This window comes from Podarcis erhardii (assembly GCF_964252035.2).
Source record: "Podarcis erhardii genome assembly, chromosome: 1".
Taxonomy (NCBI): Eukaryota; Metazoa; Chordata; class Lepidosauria; order Squamata; family Lacertidae; genus Podarcis; species Podarcis erhardii.
Window position 1 is genome coordinate 67629452 of NC_138497.1, and position 19613 is coordinate 67649064.

The window sequence follows — 19613 nt, forward strand, 5'->3', positions numbered from 1 at the left end:
CAAAACTAGAACTGGCTGTCTTTGCCTGTCAGGGGCTCTTGATCCACCTGGATCCCTACCAGTCCCCAATGGGCACCAGCCACCACTGCCATTTATTTTACACACGAGTAAATGGCCTCAAAATGACTGTCTTAGTTAAGGATGGTAGCCTACCAGCATGGTGCCTGGTAGCATTCAATATTATGTTGCAGTCACGTGTTCAGGGATCCCAGAGATTTGCAAAGCTGCAATGTAACATGTGATCACAACACCTTTAAAAACAATCACATTTCAATCTGTCTTGCATTCATCTAAATAGATTTACCATTGGGGTATTTTTGAAGAGAGTTCTGCACTTACAAACACCTTATGAGCTCTTCAAAGCCGTTCCTTTACTAAATTTGGAATTTTTTTTCTTTTTAAGTCATAAAAGCCTACCTTATGTAAGCCTAATAATGCTTACAAAAGTTTCTTGTACAGCTTGGTAAGGATCTCTCTTAGCACTTGCTTCTGCCGCCTCTCTCGCCATCAGTACTGCCTAAGCATTGAACTTCTATCCCTTTCAATATGATCTGATTAGAAGCAGACTCTCATAGACAGTGCAGGAAATGAGTAGGCTGGCTTGTTCACTGCAGCTGGTAACACAGGAGAGGCTCTTGCTAAGGAAAGCCAAACTTACTTCTAATGTTTCATTCAGGTATAGCAACATCACTGTGCCAGTATAGCTTCTCCTTCGCCTCCCTTTGCCGGTCCATTAGATGGGAGTTAGTCAAGACTGACTGTTCTCTCTCCCCCACCCGCCCTTTCCTCTCTCTGAGAATTACGAGATAATTTTGTTCCTGTGTTCATTCATTTTTTAATTAAGTTGTTAAGAGACACAGGGTTTTGGGTGGCCATATGAACTCAGGCTACAGCAGAGGCCTGTGCACTTGTCCGTCTCCTTTTTCAGTGTGGATAATTGAGACGTGCTGAGTGGAATAATCTTTAATTTATTAAGATTTCACAATTCATATGCCATCTAGGACACAGGGGAGACTTAAATTTTCTCCCTGGTGCTGGTGATGAAAGGAGAAGGTGCTGCCAAAAGAGCTGCACCAGTGTAAGATTTCAAGCGACCAGATACTCTTGCTGTTTGTTTATAGCACCCAGTGAAGTCATCCTGCTCCCATAAGAACGTTCACTTAAACAGCAGAATTCCTGCAGCCCCCCAGGCTCGCCAAATGTGTTCTGGGGATCGCCCCAGGTTTCCAGAGTGGATTTGCAGAGAAGCATGGGAGACATACCTCTTGAATTGTCTGTATATAAATCCATAACTCATGTCTTAATGGAGATGAGACTCAAAAGATGTGAATTCTTGGTTGGTGAAAGTCCTACACTCAAAGACCTTTGAGCATTGTCTTACAGTCAGGAGCAATGAAGGCAGAGGGAAGCAGATCCTCCGCACCCCTTCTTGCTTCCATGCTTCTTCCTATGCTTATTTTAGTTCAGCTATTCATTGAAGGTTGGTTATATCTAAAATCATTCTTAGGCTGGCTTGTGCCCAGCATGTACTGAAGCCTGACAATCTAATTGGAAATGAGAAGGTGCAAAATAATAAAGATTGCATCTTTATTAATTTTTCCCCACCACAGTAAATTGCCATGATCCCTTTGGTCCACTATTTCCCAGCATTTTTTCCAAACAGCTCAGCATGTGGTACTTGTGCTACACAGTCGCTTTGGGCTATATGAAAAACACACAGTGTGATTTATCAAATTTGCTGATGTTTGTCACATCATTCTTTTGTATTTCAGTTTTATTAAAGTTTGCCAGGAGCTGTAATAGATGCGAGCAGTGCAGGCCAAACAGTGGGTAATCCTCTAAGGATTCAATCCGAGCCTCTGTTTGATTTGTAAAGCTGGCTTTTGAGCATAGGTGCACCACATGTTCTCCAAACCGACAACATATTGCCTGTGGCAAAATTTGAATTGTACATCTGAAGCAGTACTGAGCCCCTGTGTTTATCACTGCCATGGTGTTTCAACGTCTTATATTTTTTAAGGCTCTGAGGCAGAGATTCAAACCATGAGTTTGATTTCTCCTTTTAGCCCTTCTTTTATGCTTTTCTGGTCATGGGTTTTATTTTCATTTTAGATAGCTTCAGCGATGAAGGGAGTTTTGTCTGGAACACTGTGCATTAAGTTGTCCAGGTTGCCCTAAGTTGCGCTAACAGAGGCAGACACCGTGACATTGGAATTCAGGCACACCAAACGAGTCAAGTTCACACTTACTAAGAAAGTGTTTCCACAGAAGACTCTAGCATAAGAACATAAGAAGAACCTGCTGAATCAGACCAATGGTCCATCTATTCCACCATCCTGTTCTCACAGTAGTCCTCCTGATGCCTGTGGGAAACTTGCAAAGTGGACATAAGCGCAACTCAGCCCACCTGCCACTCCCAGCGACCGGTACTCAGGGGCATACTGCCTATTGATAGGACTTTAAAATTATTGATTGGTCTAGAGCTGCATAGGAGTGATAGCATACAAACAGCCAGAGACTCCCCAAACCTGTGGGTGAGTGGAATAGGGGACACATCACCTGGACCACTAGCTGACAGACGAGTGTAGTGTTTTATTATTTAGCAAGAAAATAAATAAATGATGAACATCCTTCTCATCCAGAAAGAGTTTAAACACTTACAAGTAGAAGAAGACATTTGTCACCTCTGGAGATGGGAATTCAACCTCACAGCAGGTAGCTGTGGGTTCTCCTCCTTGCTCTTGTCAACTTCTCTTCTTCTACTTCTCAGATCATGACATTAAATTCTCTTCTTCTACTTCTCAGATCATGACATTAAATTTCAATCTCTGATTGGTTAGGGACATCTAAATGGGCATCGCCCCTTTCCTGGAGGGGTGTGTGTTAATAATTAATTCAATTTTTGCAACAAAAAAACAAAACCCCTGACTGTTCCTCGTTTTCTGTCCTACTGCCTTGTTGATTCATCTCTGACCTCCGGACATCTCCTGGTTTCCCCCTAAAAATAGGTACTTATTCTGAATAGTGTCCCCTGATGGGCTGACATTTATCCTGTTATCCTTAACATCTTTTATCCTTAACATCTGTACCCCAACGTACTAGATGATGATGATTGATTAAATTCATTAGTCACCTTTTTTGCCACAGCAGTGCAAAGCGACTGAACAATATTTTAAGCAAAAACACCAGCATTAAAACCAGCATTATATTTCCCCCTCTTGAAATCCTTTTCCTATGTATAAGATACTGTCAGCACATGTTTATATACTGAAACGTGTTTTCGCCAAAATGGTAAATCTAAAACTCCCAGCACACTGTCAGTGGAGGTAGAGCAGAGCCATCACAGCTAGTAGCTGTTGAGAGCCAGGTCCTCCATAAATTTGTATAATCCTCTTAAAGCCAGCCATGTTGGTGGCCCTCATTGCCTGCTGAGGGAGCAAGTTCCATAGTTGTTGCCTGAAGAAGAAGCTCTTTATCTGTCCTGACTCTTCTGACATTCAGCTTCATTGGATGTGCCTGAGTTCTAGTGTTATTGGGGGGGGGGAGAGAAAACTTTAATTTATCCACTTTAAGCACACCATAGATACCCCTCTATCTTATCTCCTCTTATTCACCTTTTTTCCTAATCTGAAAATCCTCGAATATTGTAACCTTCTCTCCTTGGGGAGTTGTTCAAGCCCCTTGGTCATTCTGGTTGCTCTTTTCTGAACCTTTTCCAACTCTACGATATGCTCTTTGAGGCAAGGCAACTGTACACCGTATTCCAAATGCAGAATTATAATATTGTCAGTTTTATTTTCAGTTCCTTTCCTAATTACAGCTATTGCACACTGGGTTGGCATCTTCATCAAGCTATCTGCTATTACCTTGAAGGTCTCATTCCTCTTCACTTACCACCAGATCAGAACCCCATGTGAAATTAAGATACAGTGGTACCTCGGGTTAAGTACTTAATTCGTTCCGGAGGTCTGTTCTTAACCTGAAACTGTTCTTAGCCTGAAGCACCACTTTAGCTAATGGGGCCTCCCGCTGCCGCCGCGCTGCCAGAGCACGATTTCTGTTCTCATCCTGAAGCAAAGTTCTTAACCCGAGGTACTACTTATGGGTTAGCGGAGTCTGTAACCTGAAACATATGTAACCTGAAGCATATGTAACCCGAGGTACCACTGTACTTTTTTTTACCCCTACATGCATCACTCTACCCTGTTTACATTGAACTGCACTTGCCATTTTACCACCAATTCATTCAGTTTTGGAGGGGTCCTTTTGGAGTTACTCAAACTCTCTTTTTGTTTTAATGACACTGAACAATTTTGTATCATCAGCAAACGGGGCCACTTCACAGCACACCCCAAAATCTATATCATTTATGAACTAATTAAAAACACAGGTCCCAGTACCAATTTCTTGGGGAACTCCATGCTTGCATTTCTCTCCATTTGCATTCACTTATTCCTCTCTGCTTACTGCTGCTTAACCCATTTCTGATCCACAAGACAAGCTTTCCTCTTATTCCATGACTGCTAAGCTTACTCAGTCTTTAGTGAGGTACTTTGCTGAAAGCTGTTTGAAAGTCGAAGTATGTCATTTGGCTCAACTCAAGCTATATGCTTGTTGACACTCTCAAATACCTAATAGATTTGTGAAACAAGATTTGGCCTTGCAGAAGTCATGCTGACTCTACTTCAGCAAGTCTTGTTCTTCTAATGCTTGGTTATTTTTTATCTTTAACAATACCATCCTAAGGTAAAGGTAAAGGGACCCCATTAGGTCCAGTCGTGACCGACTCTGGGGTTGCGCACTCATCTCGCTCTATAGGCCGAGGGAGCTGGTGTTTGTCCGCAGACAGCTTCCGGGTCATGTGGCCAGCATGACTAAGCTGCTTCTGGCGAACCAGAGCAGCACACGGAAATGCCGTTTACCTTCCCGCCGGAGCGGTACCTATTTATCTACTTGCACTTTGATGTGCTTTCGAACTGCTAGGTTGGCAGGAGCTGGGACCGAGCAATGGGAGCTCACCCCGTCGCGGGGATTCAAACCGCCGACCCTCTGATCGGCAAGTCCTAGGCTCTGTGGTTTAACCCACAGCGCCACCCACGTCCCTAATACCATCCTACGTCAATACTAAACCTTGATCACCAGAGGGTCACCATTATCCTCATTGTAACAGGCATTTCTGATGGAGAAGTTTACACTGATGAGTGAGTCTGATCTTATCATAGCATATGTAATTCTAAAAGGATTGTGTTCTTACCTTGCTTTCGTTACAGAAATAATGCAAAATAAATGCAACTGCTGTTAATGAAAATATAAGCTTTGGAGACAAATTACATGAAATCCTAAATAAAGATTTAAGTATTGAAATTGAAGAGGCAGGCCTTTCAAATTTTCCACTCTAGTTAATATGATTTCTTCAGGTAAATTAGCTTGAAGCGTTAAGAACATCCCTGTTTTACTACAAATCATTATTTCAATTTGATGCAAAATGTCATGGAGATTTCTAGTTTCAAGATCACATATTAATATGACTCAGTGGAAATGTACACAGTAAGCTTTGTGCTTTCTGGTGTTTTCAAATTCAATTATAATCAAACAGCCCTAAAAAGAGACTTCTTTCCTAGTGTAGATTTTTATTACCAAATGGGAAAGATTCTTATGATTCAAAGAATACAAACGTGAAATTTTACTTAAAATAAAATGTTTCCTAGTGTTAGTAGGGCAGTCTTTCCTCTCGGTTTGCATATCTGCTTGGCAGGAGTAATAGGGGCACAGATAATAATGACTTGCTTCTAGCAGGCAGCTATGCTTACAGGAAGTGAGGGATGAAATGTGAGAAACCTGAGGAACTTCCTGCAAGGCCTCAGGAACTCTTGAAATGGTTCAGAGCAACCTTCTCCAACCTTGTTCCCTCGCGTGGTGAATCATTTTCATTGTGCAATTATTTGGCTGAATGCCACCCAGTACCTCACAAAATATTGCCTCTGAAGGTGAAGATTTTGTTTAACTGTACTTCATACCATCCTTTATACTAATAATTAATCCTTCCCGGGTGGCTCCTTCTGTAGCCAAAAGCACAAGCCATACACAAGAGCAAGGTACAGAAATGCAGAAAAACTTGAGAAAACAAATTAGGAAGGTAAACACAGAGAAAGCCCAGCGAGGACATAGCATGCTCAATGGCCATGGAATGTTGCCTGGCTTTGAGGAAAAAACAATGTACATATCACATCTGTTTAAAAATAATGGCTGGAATGTATTACGGCAGTAACAACACAAACATTTGAATGTATGACAGCATCAGAAAAGTGACGTACAGAAGTAGTTCGCTGCTGACTGCTAAATTCTGATATGGATCTACACAGAGGGAAAAAACCCCCCGCTATAAATAAGTCAGAAATTAATTCGTTATAACAAAAGAAAAAAGTTATGTAAAAATTGCATAGAAATTTTATTTTGCTCTCTTGCGCTTTCTGGTGTAGCATGTTTATAATACATCCAAAGCTTTTTTCTTTTTCTTTTTTCACTAATGTAGCTGAGTCCCCAGAGTGAAAAGTGGGCACAAACATTGTCCTTGCTTTAGATCCATATTATATCATGGCAAACATAAATTTATTTGGGATATTTTAACTGATGCAGAGAGACATTTTCAATACTGTTCCAAATGTATTTTATTGTCTTACAGGACAAAGTGGATCTTGGCGAGTTGATGTTTTCACTTTGCTATCTTCCAACTGCTGGTAGACTAACTATTACTATAATAAAAGCTAGAAATTTGAAGGCCATGGACATAACAGGAGCATCAGGTAGGAATGTTTTTTCATTCCAATTTTAATGTACTATTTAGAAAGTAATCATACAAGTTTAGCATATGACCGTCCTAGCATACTCTTTCCTTTGAGTACTATAAATGCAGTAGTTTGTTAGAGGGGGGAAGTACACTTGGTCCTGAACCATTTCATCAGTATTTTTCTGTACTGAGGTAGTGAAATATCCCAGAGGCACATTCCTTACAAAAATGTGCAAGGATCCTCTTTTAAAACATTGTCAGCAGTACTTTTTTACACAATTAATCAAAAGTATAGCCAGGCATCAGGGATAAAATAACTCTGCAGAGTAGAAATACATCCCAAAACGACCTGAAATTGCAGGTAAGACACACAATCCACCCATTACCAAACTACATGGCTGTTTTAATTGGGGTAGAAAAACCACCCCAGTTTATTTCCAATGCTTCTTGCAAGCATATGAGTTGGAGGGGCCACACACTGTCATCATATGTACTGAAGAAGGGCAAAACTGTGATTCTGCCATCCACTTTGCACCATGATACGGTGGTCAACAGAGTACAGAAAAACTAGACATCATCATGCAGTACAGTGCCACTACAGGTTTTGACTATCTCATTGTGGGTGTGGCATATTTTATTGCATATTTCTAGTCCTTTAACAAATTCTGTATTTCAAATCAACCCTAGTTTTTAAATGGAGATCCTATTGGGGTATAAATCTTCTCCCACAAATGAATAGTGTCATCTAAGACACAACGGAGAGCGAGGTTATTAACTGTAGAACATTACTTTTATTTAAAATACAGATGACAAGATTATAAGGAAAAGGTATCAGAGAAACAAATTTGCTGCGTTATTGCTTTAAACTTGTGATTATTTTGAAATAAACCAGTATGCTTGTTATGTCCTTCACACAGATCCCTACGTGAAGGTTTCACTAATGTGTGAAGGGAGACGATTGAAGAAGAGGAAGACTTCCACTAAGCGGAACACCCTTAATCCTGTTTATAATGAAGCCATAGTCTTTGATGTCCCTCCAGAAAACATTGACCAAATTAACTTGTTTATAGCCGTTATGGATTATGACCGGTGAGATATCTGGACATCTCTTCAGACTAGTGACCTGATTGAATCGAATGACAGTAGTTGGTTTTGTCTTCTCACTGAGACCTCTTTAAACTGCCAGAGAGGAGAAAGAAGATCTCCCTTTGACAAAAGAGCTGGGGATGAATGAATGGCAGCAGGGAAATGGATTTGGGTGGAAATGGATTAGAATGAGTGATGGACAGAGAGTGTAGGCAGTGCTGGATTTACATATAAGCTAAACAAGCTATAGCTTAGGGCCCCACTTTCTTGAGGGCCCCCCCAAAAAATTAAAGGGGAAAAAAACCTGGATGTACATTTACAAAATATAATATACTTCTTCTTAATTGTATTTCAGTTCAACAATTACTTTGATAAAATACATATTTTGTTATGTGCAAATGGCTTTAGATACCTATTAGGGCCATAAATTACCATATAGCATATATTCAACACAAAAAACTGTGACAATTTGTTTGTTGACAAAGGACAGCTGGACATATAAAGGGCACCATTACCTTCAGTAGCTTAGGGCCTCATCAAACCTAAATCCGGCCATGAGTGTAGGTTGGGAAAAGACAGTGTGGCTGTGAGAGTTAGAGAGAACAAAGAAGATATGGGATGAGGGAGATGTTAAATTATATATTTAAAAGAATTAGGATAGTTTAAGATAGCCATGCTAAGTCGGGAAACTGGAACTATTCAGATTCTGTATATAAAGACTGCTTGTTCTGCATGTTATGTTCCTTAATTCACATCTGGGTGGATTCTCAGATAAATATGTTTCACCCCATGCATTTGGTGTATGTGTAACTTGAGGTAACATAAGCCAGTAGGTGATAGCAGCAGGTATTTTGAGAGAGATCTGGACTCAGTAGAGCAGCTGTGGAACTGACTTTAGTGACCATTTGGAGGCAGACCCTGGTGAGGGACTGCCGGGAGTGTCACACTCCCCAACTCCTCCTTTAATGGAGTGCTTAAAAATATTGGAGATTCGGACCAGTTAAGAGAGGTGATAGCCTAAGAACTTGTACACATCATAGGCTGTACTCTGGATCTGCTCATTGGTGAGATTTCCAAGGCTTTATGACCTGGAAAATCAGTTAACATTGGGCAAGTCTTCTTTCTCCTCCTTTGCCTCAGTTTGTGTGTGCTTTTTGCCTCATGTGATGGGGAACCTTCCTGGTAGGCTGGAGGTATGATATCTTAAATGGTGCCTCCAGGCTAGGGATACACCAGAACCCAGTATAGATCTAGGTGCAGTAGCAAGGGAGAGGTGTACACTAGCACACACATAACATTCCTTTCTGGCTTCACCCAACAGAAGCTGCTTTGGTGGGTCCACACTGCCAACATGTTCCTTAGAATTAGTGAAAATGTTGAGAGTATGAACAGTAAATGGGACTTTAAAAATGTCATTATGCCTTTACATGGGGCTTGCAGTTGTCTCCGCCTGCTCTAATTTATAACAAAACAAATTCCTTCCAGTAGCACCTTAAAGACCAATTAAGTCAGTTCTTGGTATGAGCTTTCGTGTGCATGCACACTTCTTCAGATAACAGATAACTTCTTCAGATAAGTGTGCATGCACACGAAAGCTCATACCAAGAACTGACTTAGTTGGTCTTTAAGGTGCTACTGGAAGGAATTTGTTTTGTTTTGACTATGGCAGACCAACACGGCTACCTATCTGTAACTGCTCTAATTTAGATACAAGAAGTAAACTTCCATTCCCTGAAGACCAAAATACACATGCCGCTAAATAGGTATATGCCTCTCACGTGAAGGTTTTTTAAAAAAACAACAACAACTATAAATTGCATCAGCTAAGGGAGGTTGATAATTAATGGGATCAGAACAAACAGGGGTGTGGGTGTGTTTATTTAACTCTTTCCTCCCCTGCTATGGAGTGAGGAATTTTCTGTGCAAATTTCCTCTTCATGCTTGCTCAGATCCCATTAGCATTAAGTGCAAAAGGATACATTTAAAGTCATGTCAACTTTAGTCCTTAGATGTGTTTCCAAATGCTCACCCTTGCTCAGAGAGGGTTTGAATTACACGGTTCCTGGATGTGAAATTTTAAGAAATAAATATTATTGAACCTTTTCACAGTGTAGGTCACAATGAGGTCATTGGAGTCTGTCAAGTAGGCAACGATGCGGAAAGCCTTGGGCGAGACCACTGGAACGAAATGCTCTCCTACCCTCGGAAGCCCATCGCTCACTGGCATTTGCTTGCAGAGGTAAGACTCCTTCGCCTGACACACTGCCTTTTCTATTATGCTAGAAGCTCTTAAAATGACCCTAGAGCTGGAGAAAACACCTTTCCCCCCCTCTTCAAACAAGAATCCATTTGCTTAGACTAAATCCTTTTAAGACACATCGGAATCCGGAAGCTTAAAGCAAGACTGATGTAAAGATCAAGCGAAATCTGATCCCAAGAGATTTTATTTTTAGTGCAATGTGAAAATACTTCCAACTTAAAGGTAAATCCATATATCATGCATATGTGGATTTTTATAATATCTAAAACCTTGGGTACATACACCAGTACATCCTTGTGTACTGGATTACGTCTGTCTTTTACAGATGGTGGTGTCCACTGGATTACACATATGAAGAAACTACTAACAGGGCTTATGGTTATGTTTATATACAAGACAGAAATAATGATTTATTATCTGGTAATAATGTAAGTCCACACCAGTGTCCAGAGGGCTCTCAAATTATGTTGGAATTAAAAATGTCCTCAGAGTTCAGGACATGCAGTCGAAAGCTCTCCTCAAGTTACAATTAGATTCCTCTGTTTCTTTTGTCTTCATTTAGGGCCCTATTCCACAGAAATGTTATGCGGGCCTTCTGCGCATGGATGGCTGCCGAAGAGGCTTCCTCACTCTTTTAACCTATTCAGCAGAAATTTGGCATTCCTGTTGAACCCTTTCTTAGCCATTTTCTCAGGGGCCATTCCGCAGAGTGTCCAAAGGGGTAAAGACATCCCTTCAATTCCATTATTTAACCCTCACCTGCTTTCCCAACCCCAGAATACATTAATCCCAAACCACAAGATGCAAAACTTCTGTTTGTTAGATGGAAATGTACTTTTGTTTCTGAAGCTTTCTGTAGTTTTGATTCTAACATAGATACCCATGTCTATCTGTAACACCCATATTGTCATCTATACTCCTTAAATGAATTGCATTGTTAGTCGTGTTGTTTCAATCCACATAATGCATTTTTTGAGATGCATGGAAAATAAAACATTTTATTATGATAAGTATTGTCATAGGTGGAAAAAAATGGAATTCCTTTGTTTTACATACCTAACCCCACTTTATATACCTAACCCCATTAGGTCAGTGGTCAAACTATTAGTAGACAGTTTTTGTTTTCATAATGTATGGATTACAATACAATAGTGATACGGAAGTTCCAGTAAGTTGTGTGTCATATCCCTTTTAACCATCAGTGGCAACTGCCCCCACAAAACCGAGAGAGCAGTACTGTGCCTTTGTGATTGACTGCACCATAGATTTAAAATATAACACAGGGGCTTACTACGCTACCCAAAACCAAAAGAGAACGTGTCTCAAGGTTCTGAAGAAATATATAATTGTGTGTTTGTGTGTCTTATTAATTTTAAAATGTAGTTGTACAGTAGGAAAAAATAAGGGGGGAAATCATTAAAGTACAAGTGAACAAAGACAGACCTCATATCATTTTTTCTGTAGAACAAGATAGATAGATGAGGTATAAGACCAGGATGCAGAATTCAGAAGAAAAACAGGAACCTTCACTGACTCTTTCCAAAAATCAGGATCATGTGGAGCAGAGGGCTGGAACCCTTTGGAGGTGGAATTGCTAAAAGTCAGAAATGGAAACCACACATTTGCAAACATGTCCGGTGTCGCTTGGCCTTTGGGCACATTTCAGAACAGCCCAACGTGTTTTGGCCAATGACTGTTTAAAGGTCTTCTTCAAGGGCTACAAAAACATAATAATACACCACATGAATAAAAAATGGAGTGTATATTGAAGCTAGAGACTTTGGTGCCACGTGGGCTTAAAGAAGTATTGGATTTCCTTCCACACTTGGAGACATGCCCCTGGGGTTGTTGTTTTTTTTGCACTGTCATGTTTAGAAATGAAAGTCCTTGATATTTTTATCACAAATTAACAACACCTGTGTGTGATTCATTAGAAAATACGTCATTTGCTGCCTTCAGACAACAATTCCAGTTGCCAGTTAATGTGAGCAGAGATATGGGCAGGCCATTTGTCAATTTAAGTAAGTATACATAGGCTCATACGCAATTTGTATATGTTCTTACAGCCCCTGAAGAAGTCGTGACTTGTTGTGCGAAACCTATGGCCCTCCAGGTGTTACTGAACCAGAACTCCCATCAGCCCCGGCAAGCACGGGCAATGGCTAGGCATGATGGGGGTTGTAGTTCAACAGCATCTGGAAGGCCAAAGGTTCTCCATACCTTTGTAGGCCGAAAACACTTTGGGCTGTTGCGAAAATAAAATCCATACATTTTTTCAACGTCTTGAGAAACACTCTCTTTTGGTTTTGGGTTCATTTTGGATTCTCTCCACTTTTTGCATTTCTTTTTCACTACAGTACAACAAAACTACAAGCTACTCCCACCCATAGCATTTTGAGAATTTGGGTCTTGTGTAATGAGTCATGCACTGAGTAGTTTTGACAATTGGAAACCAACCAAGTACAATTAAAGGAACAAATATAAGAGTTAGATTAAAAAGAATAGATAACAATATTAGGCCTATTCTAGTGATTTAAAAACATTTGGTGAGAATGCCTGTGGACTTTACTCTTCTCCAGGCACACGTTCAAATTGAAAGCAAATAAAGTAGGTTTGTGGTACGGCCAGACTTGTTGATTTTATGACATGGTAGTCTTTTAGCAAGTTTTGCTATTTAGATTACAATTTGTTTGGCCTAATTCAAATTTGTTATATTTGCTTTGCAGCTCTGATCCTAAATGGTTTGAAAAATCTGAGCCCCCGGTCATCTCCCTTTGGGGAAGGCCGAATAAACTGTAGTCCAATTAGCAAATCTTGGAGAGAGACTTTCAACACAGCAGCAACACCTCATCTGGAGAAAAACAAACAAACAAACCACTAAAGCACTTTTTACATGGTATGCGGAGATTGTTATAAACCAAAATGTGAAATGACTATGACACCCTTAATGGAAAATACGTAGACCAATACATCTTTGTTACCTTTCTTGAGGGTGAGGAGTTGGGTATTTTTGTCAATCTGAAAAGCCAGTGCATAGAATGTTCGATATTAATAATGGGCATCACTAAGTAAAAAAGAAAAATCAAAAATACAATTGTAAGCCGCAGTCATTCTGCTATCAGGAGCACTGTCTACTAATTAAAAAACTTAGATGAAACATTTATATTCTGTTTGTGAATCCATATTAAGTTGTCAAATAACTGTTCCAAGTTTGTAGAATAAATCATTTCCATAACTATCACTTAATCTTGTCCTGCTAACCATATATACTTCAAGTTGGCATCTGCAATGTATTATTATTTAAATCTTGCATAGTAATATAATAGAATTCGGATTTTGGGGTTGGGTTCAATTCGGCCTTCCTTTTCAGATTGGACCAAAACAGTTCTGGGATGTTGGGGATCTAGGGATCTGTATGTTTCTTGCTTTCTGGCATGGGTATAACTGTGCATGCTCACAAAAGCATCTAAGTCTGAAACATGAATTACTCCAAGCCTTTCCTATCACCTACTGTTGCCTTGTTTTCTTTGGTAAAAATGCCAACAGCAGAAGAGTTAGTAGCTCTTTCCTAGCCCACTACCTTCCTGATGGTATCATGAGGATTTCCACACAGCACACGTGAAGCCGCATACTCCAAATTAGTACATTTTAATGAAGCCCCTTCTAAAACAGGAATAGTTAAGAACAATAAAAGCAGTAAGATTTGCAAATTAATTTTACTCCCATCATTTCCTCTAGCTATATATTTTTTCCTGATAAGAGAAGAAAATAATGGCAATTATAGAAAATTCATAGTTTCCAATATGATACTGGACAAGGTTCAAAGTTCTTGCATGCACAGAATGAGGACTGATCACAGAATGGGACTTTCCCCCTTCTCCTCACCCCCATGGACCTCCTAAATTTGCTCTGGAGGATTGAGGAACCTCCAGAACAATATTAGGGCACAGGGGAGGAGATGGGGGGCAGTCCCACTGTGTGAGCTGGCCTCATTCCCCACATGTCTACCCCACTTAGCACCACCTTGAATTCCACCCATTGGATGGAATTAGACATCTATGCAATTGGTTCCTTTTACAGCAGGCCATATGAAATACAGAAACTGTAATGGATTATGCTGAAATGCATTGCAATTTAAAGCAAACTAAAGGAGCATTTTTTGTTATGCCATATTCAGGCGCAGTATCTAGGATCATAAGTCACAGATACATTTTTTAAAAGATGAATTCATGCATCATGTAGCCCCCTCATAGCCCTCAAGTACAGAACAGACTATATCCATCCTGTGACAGTTTCACATATATGGAATGGGTCTGTGTATCATTTACGTATAGGTGTTTGCTTTTTTTTAAGGGAACCCTAATAAATATACATGTGCTTACAAGGTAGTCTGATGGCTTCTTTCTTTCTTTTTTAACATTTTACAGCTCCTGAGAGCAGGAAGCAAGTCCCTCGTGGCCACACAGGTAAAAATGTTTACACAGAAAAAGATAGCTGGGGGCAGCCAACTTTTTCTATGTACAACTCCCCAGGAAGGGACTGCATGGTATGCTGTACAGTCACTTCTTGGGAGCATTTTTAAAGACTTTTTAACCTGCACAGCCACAGTGGACTTAATAGCTGATCAAAGCAGCTGTAAAAGGTTTAAAAAGAAAGAAGGCAGCCCTCAGACCATCTCGTAAGAACTGTTGCCATATCCAGGTGTGTATCAGTTTGTAGATTATGTGGACAATTACATATATCTACATTCTAATTGACACAAGGGCTGGGGGGGGGTGTTGGAATGGTTAGGTTTGCTTTTAAAAATCCATAGCGTTCCTCTCACCTTCCTGCTCCACCATTTTTGATGAACATCTCATTTTGGGAATTTTCTAGCTCCCTCTGCTGCTACATGTCAAATTCCCAGGTGAAAATACAGAACGCTTCTCCCCGTTGGGATTACTTGAGAGGTATATTCATTGTTCTTTGCAGAAGTATTAACTGAATGTGAGGACAATAGTCACAGAATTAAGCTGCACGGAGTGTCGCATAATAATTAGCATTGGTAAATATTACTTGAGCTTGTCCTCACACCTGAGATCTCAGGCTACTTCCATGTTAAATTTAACGTTGACATTAACCATGGAAGGGTTTGGGACCCAAGACAGGAGTTCAGCCTTCAAATCCTTTTTTTCCATTTGCAGTGAGCATGCATAAAAGTCCTTAAAAGAGGGATGAATCATGCCATCATTGAAAGCACTGGAGATTATAGCAGCACTTCTGAAATATTAGAGGGTAGGGAGAGACGGCAGGCCTACCTAAACTGCAGGAAACCAGGCTAAAGGAGTCAGTGGGATACTTATTTTGGAGCTATCTTTTTCTCAGTGCTCAGTATTCAGGAACACTTAGAAGTACAGCCTTTTTATTTTATATATATATATATATATATATATGTTTTGGTGTCCTCGGGTGTCTTCCCGTGTAAAAGTTGGGGTGTCTAGGCGACGTTTCGACGAGGTCTCACTCGTCATCTTCAGGCTGGTGCTTTCGGCTTCTTGTTACTGGAACAGAGCTGGATCTCAGTGTTTGAGTTCCTATAAATACTGTAGAGGGGGTGTGGTGTATAGCCTCCAATGTTCTGGGCAGAGAGGAAGTTCCCAGGCTAGTGTGCCTTTTCTTCTTTTGTTCCTTAATTACTTGAGAGATCCATGGTGGCACCTCCGGATGCTGCACCCCCCTGCAATCCCTACACAGACCTGGCTGACACAAGCCACAAAACCACAGCTCGCCCCTATACACGAAGCCAAGCCAGAGCACAACAAAGTACAGTACAGCCATCTTCTCAGGAAAACTCTTCACAAAGTTCAAGAGGTCAAGACACAAAGACTTTAACAACTAATCCACACCTAATGACCCACCTAAGTGGTACTCAGGATATCACTCAAGAAATCACTCAAGATATCTCTCAAGTAATTAAGGAACAAAAGAAGAAAAGGCACACTAGCCTGGGAACTTCCTCTCTGCCCAGAACATTGGAGGCTATACACCACACCCCCTCTACAGTATTTATAGGAACTCAAACACTGAGATCCAGCTCTGTTCCAGTAACAAGAAGCCGAAAGCACCAGCCTGAAGATGACGAGTGAGACCTCGTCGAAACGTCGCCTAGACACCCCAACTTTTACACGGGAAGACACCCGAGGACACCAAAACCTGCATTCCTGTACCCGTGAAAATCTACGAAAGCATATATATATATATATATATATATATATATTATGGCTAATGAATGGGGAAGGGAGAAAAGTTAAAAGTAGGCATAACTTAAATTGGACCAAAGCAGCCAGAAACGTCCTGAGTTATCACAGCGTTCTTTCGTTCTGTCAAGAGCAATGTACTATAAAATGACTGTACCTCAGAGTAAAATTGGAAAAATAATGGCAGTGGTATTCATAAGGAAAGAATTCTGCCATACAGTCCATTTTTTTAAAAAAAAAATAGCTGCTTCTGTGAAAAACCACAACAGAATAATACTACATACAAAAAAAGGGGGGGAAGGGAGAGCATTAACGTCTACTCTACTTTTGTTCCCCCCGTCATTAATAGTTGCTTCCTTCTTCATAATTGTGTTTTATAGTGCACACACACACAAAAAAAAAACAGTTGAAAGAAATAAGATGTGCCAAACTGAGATGTGATATTAATGGAACTGTGCATTCCGTGTGGTATATCTTCAAGCATTGCATTAAAAGGTTGTTTCTAATACAGTGGGTTGGGCAAGGAACTGCAGCTGGAAGCAAGCCTGGGTCCTGCAATTCTCTCAAAGGGCCTCCATCTCCGTGAAGGGAAATGAACTGTGTACATCTAAAGGACTGTGATGGGGCCGCACTCAAGAAGGATGGGCAACACGGATGCACACCTCCACTGCTAAATAAGCTAACAAAAACGACGCAGACAAGGCACGTATAGAAGATGGACTGTAAGCATCTGGGCTCTTTTTTCCCTCTGTTTGTTTTCCATTTCCTCACTGTTTCTGTTTTCCTTTGGCCACTGCAGAGTGAATACAGGTGGCTAACAAATGGAAACACGCCACGGTGTGCTTGTAGCTGCTTGGAAAGCTGGCTGGCTTTCTCATCTTGCCAGATCAGGAGGCCTGTACCACCACACCTGATCTGAGGAGGAGGGAGTGGTAGAAACCATTGTGACGACAGCGCTCCTCAGGCATTCTGCATAGTCGTGATGCACACACTTTGCTTCATCACTTTCCACATGATGATTTAAACAAGCGGGGAACCTCCATGGATAGAAGTAACTACCTGGCTCATAAATACACCATCCAATTCACCTTTGTGTGAACCACTAAAGAGGGCTGATGTGGGAGGGTGAAACACAGCTAGCTTACTAAGTGGTTACAAGCACGCCAGGATGCAAATCAGTGATGGGGAGCCCTCAGCCTTCCAGATGATGTTGGGTGCCCAACTTCCATCATGCTCAAGGATTGTGGGAGTTGTAGTCCAGCAAAATCTGGAGGGCCTCGGGTTCTCCACCCCTGGTGCCCAGGCACGTGACTTGGTAAACAGTAATCTGTATTCACCGATAATTATCTCTCAAATTTGCAATGTTTTGTTTGGTTGCATGCTGGATAGTCCTCCTCATTTTTTTTTCTTATTATTTTAGGCTCATCACGAAAGTATGTAAAGAGATCTGTTGTATTTAAATATGACTTTGCTTTGATGACACACAGACATTGTACTATACTTTTAATATTTGTTGTTCAATGAGTAGTCCTGGTACATCTATGTTCAGTGTCTAATTTGGAGCGTAAACCCACATCCTTGTCAAGGCTTTGTTAGTTTGGTGGACTTTTTTTCTCTTCGTTCAGTAGAGGTAATGCATGATTGATTTGCAGTAACAGTATGAGGGGCGAAATAAATTTAACATTTCTTAATTTTATAAAAAAGTATAACGTTCTTATAAACACAAGTAAAATGTACTGTGGTTTCATTTATATAGATCTAGTCTGTACGAATTATTTTGTTCTTAATAAAATGACGTAAGAAATTGTGCTATTGTAATTTATGCCTATTTTGTATTTATATATTAAAGTTGAAGTGAATGTTTAAACAGCCCACATTCAGTGCTTTAAAAGTGTTTTAATTCCATGTTCCCTGATAGCAACCTGTGGAGTAATTTTCTCCAAATCAAAGCCATAAATTAAGGCTGGAAGCAAAATAAGCAAGTACCATACGCAACAAGGAGAGGACAATGCAACAGATACACTATTTGGGTTCCCTGTTGGAATGGAAATCTGCAGGGTAAAACACAGTTTCTGCAGAGTTAAGTATTATTTCCTTAAGCACCACTGAGCAATTTAAGGGCAGTGTTGCAATTTGGTTCACCCACCCACCATGTTTCACATTTTAATTTTTCAAATTGACAAGAGTATAATTTTCTTGTTTAAATGAGTAAGACTGACTTTCTATCTGCCAATGTTTGACATGTCATTCAGGGAAATTGTTAGGTGTGCTTAGGTAGAGTGTGGTCATGCATGGAAAAGAGGATTTGGGAATAACTCAGACCCGTTCTGAGCAAACTCAGACATGTTTCTTTTACTCACCGAGAGACACTGCATTAAACTCAGGGTGACTAATGCTGAGAACCTATGCACACGTACTTGGGAGTAAATCCCACTAAACATGGTGCTGCTAACTTCCAGGTAAACATACATAGTATTAAAAAGTAAAGCAATATACCAGTTGCAGGGAATCAAGCGGATAAAGTTACTGCTCTCATGTCATCCTTGTGGATTTCCTGTAGGCATCTGGGGTTAGGCACGGTGAGAACAGAATGACTAGATGGACCTTTGACCAGATCCAGCAAAGCTGTTTGTATGTCTTTCTATCATAGGACATATTTTATAGACATGGGATGACTTGTACAAGGTTCCTGTTATGAATAAACATGAATGCATCATATGAATAGTTCACCCATTCTGTAAGCTCCTTTCCCTACTGTGTTCCAATATTGCCATGGAAAAGCATGTCCTTTTAAGGCCCACTCTTGTGGTCCACCCTGAGCATTTATAAATATAGCTTCTGGCTTGACAAATAAACACACACACAAAAATCTATAACCCATTTGATGGTGAGGTAAAACATAAGCATACACTTGTTTTTCCTGTCTAATTATAAACAGATGAAGTCACTTCTCGCTAGCTCCATCTCCCCCTAAAGTCATTTGTCAATGCCTGGTTTCCTTCTATTATAAGAAAATAAGTAAAGATATTTCAGACTTTTCTCAAAAGCCATACAAATAGAAAAGGTTATGCACTTTAGCTAAATGCCATTTTACTTCTGTTTATATTGTAAATGTTGGTAATATTTTGTGCAACATAATCTGCATAAAATATGCAGGCATTTCTCCCCTTCCATTTCTCTCTCTCTCTCTCTCTCTCTCTCTCTCTCTCTCACACACACACACACACACACACACACACACACA

At 40.3% G+C, this 19613-nt stretch overlaps 1 protein-coding gene across 5 annotated transcripts in view; it reads left to right on the forward strand.

Moving 5' to 3' along the window:
• The window catches only part of SYT9 (synaptotagmin 9), an 85210-nt gene extending 67023 nt beyond the window's left edge, over positions 1 to 18187 (forward strand). The window contains exons 4-8 of one of the 5 annotated variants that reach the window (XR_014150308.1): positions 6683 to 6803; positions 7705 to 7876; positions 9983 to 10112; positions 10696 to 13029; positions 16881 to 18187. Coding sequence is in view for 3 of the 5 variants with exons in the window: in XM_081835349.1 (XP_081691475.1) it covers positions 6683 to 6803; positions 7705 to 7876; positions 9983 to 10112; positions 10696 to 10803 (531 nt within the window). In the remaining 2 variants the exon portion in view is untranslated. Of the gene's footprint in view, positions 1 to 6682; positions 6804 to 7704; positions 7877 to 9982; positions 10113 to 10695; positions 15558 to 16880 lie in introns of those variants that run through there. The other 4 variants (XR_014150309.1, XM_081835350.1, XM_081835349.1 and 1 more) reach the window with 4 other exon arrangements.
• Positions 18188 to 19613: the final 1426 nt, after the last annotated feature.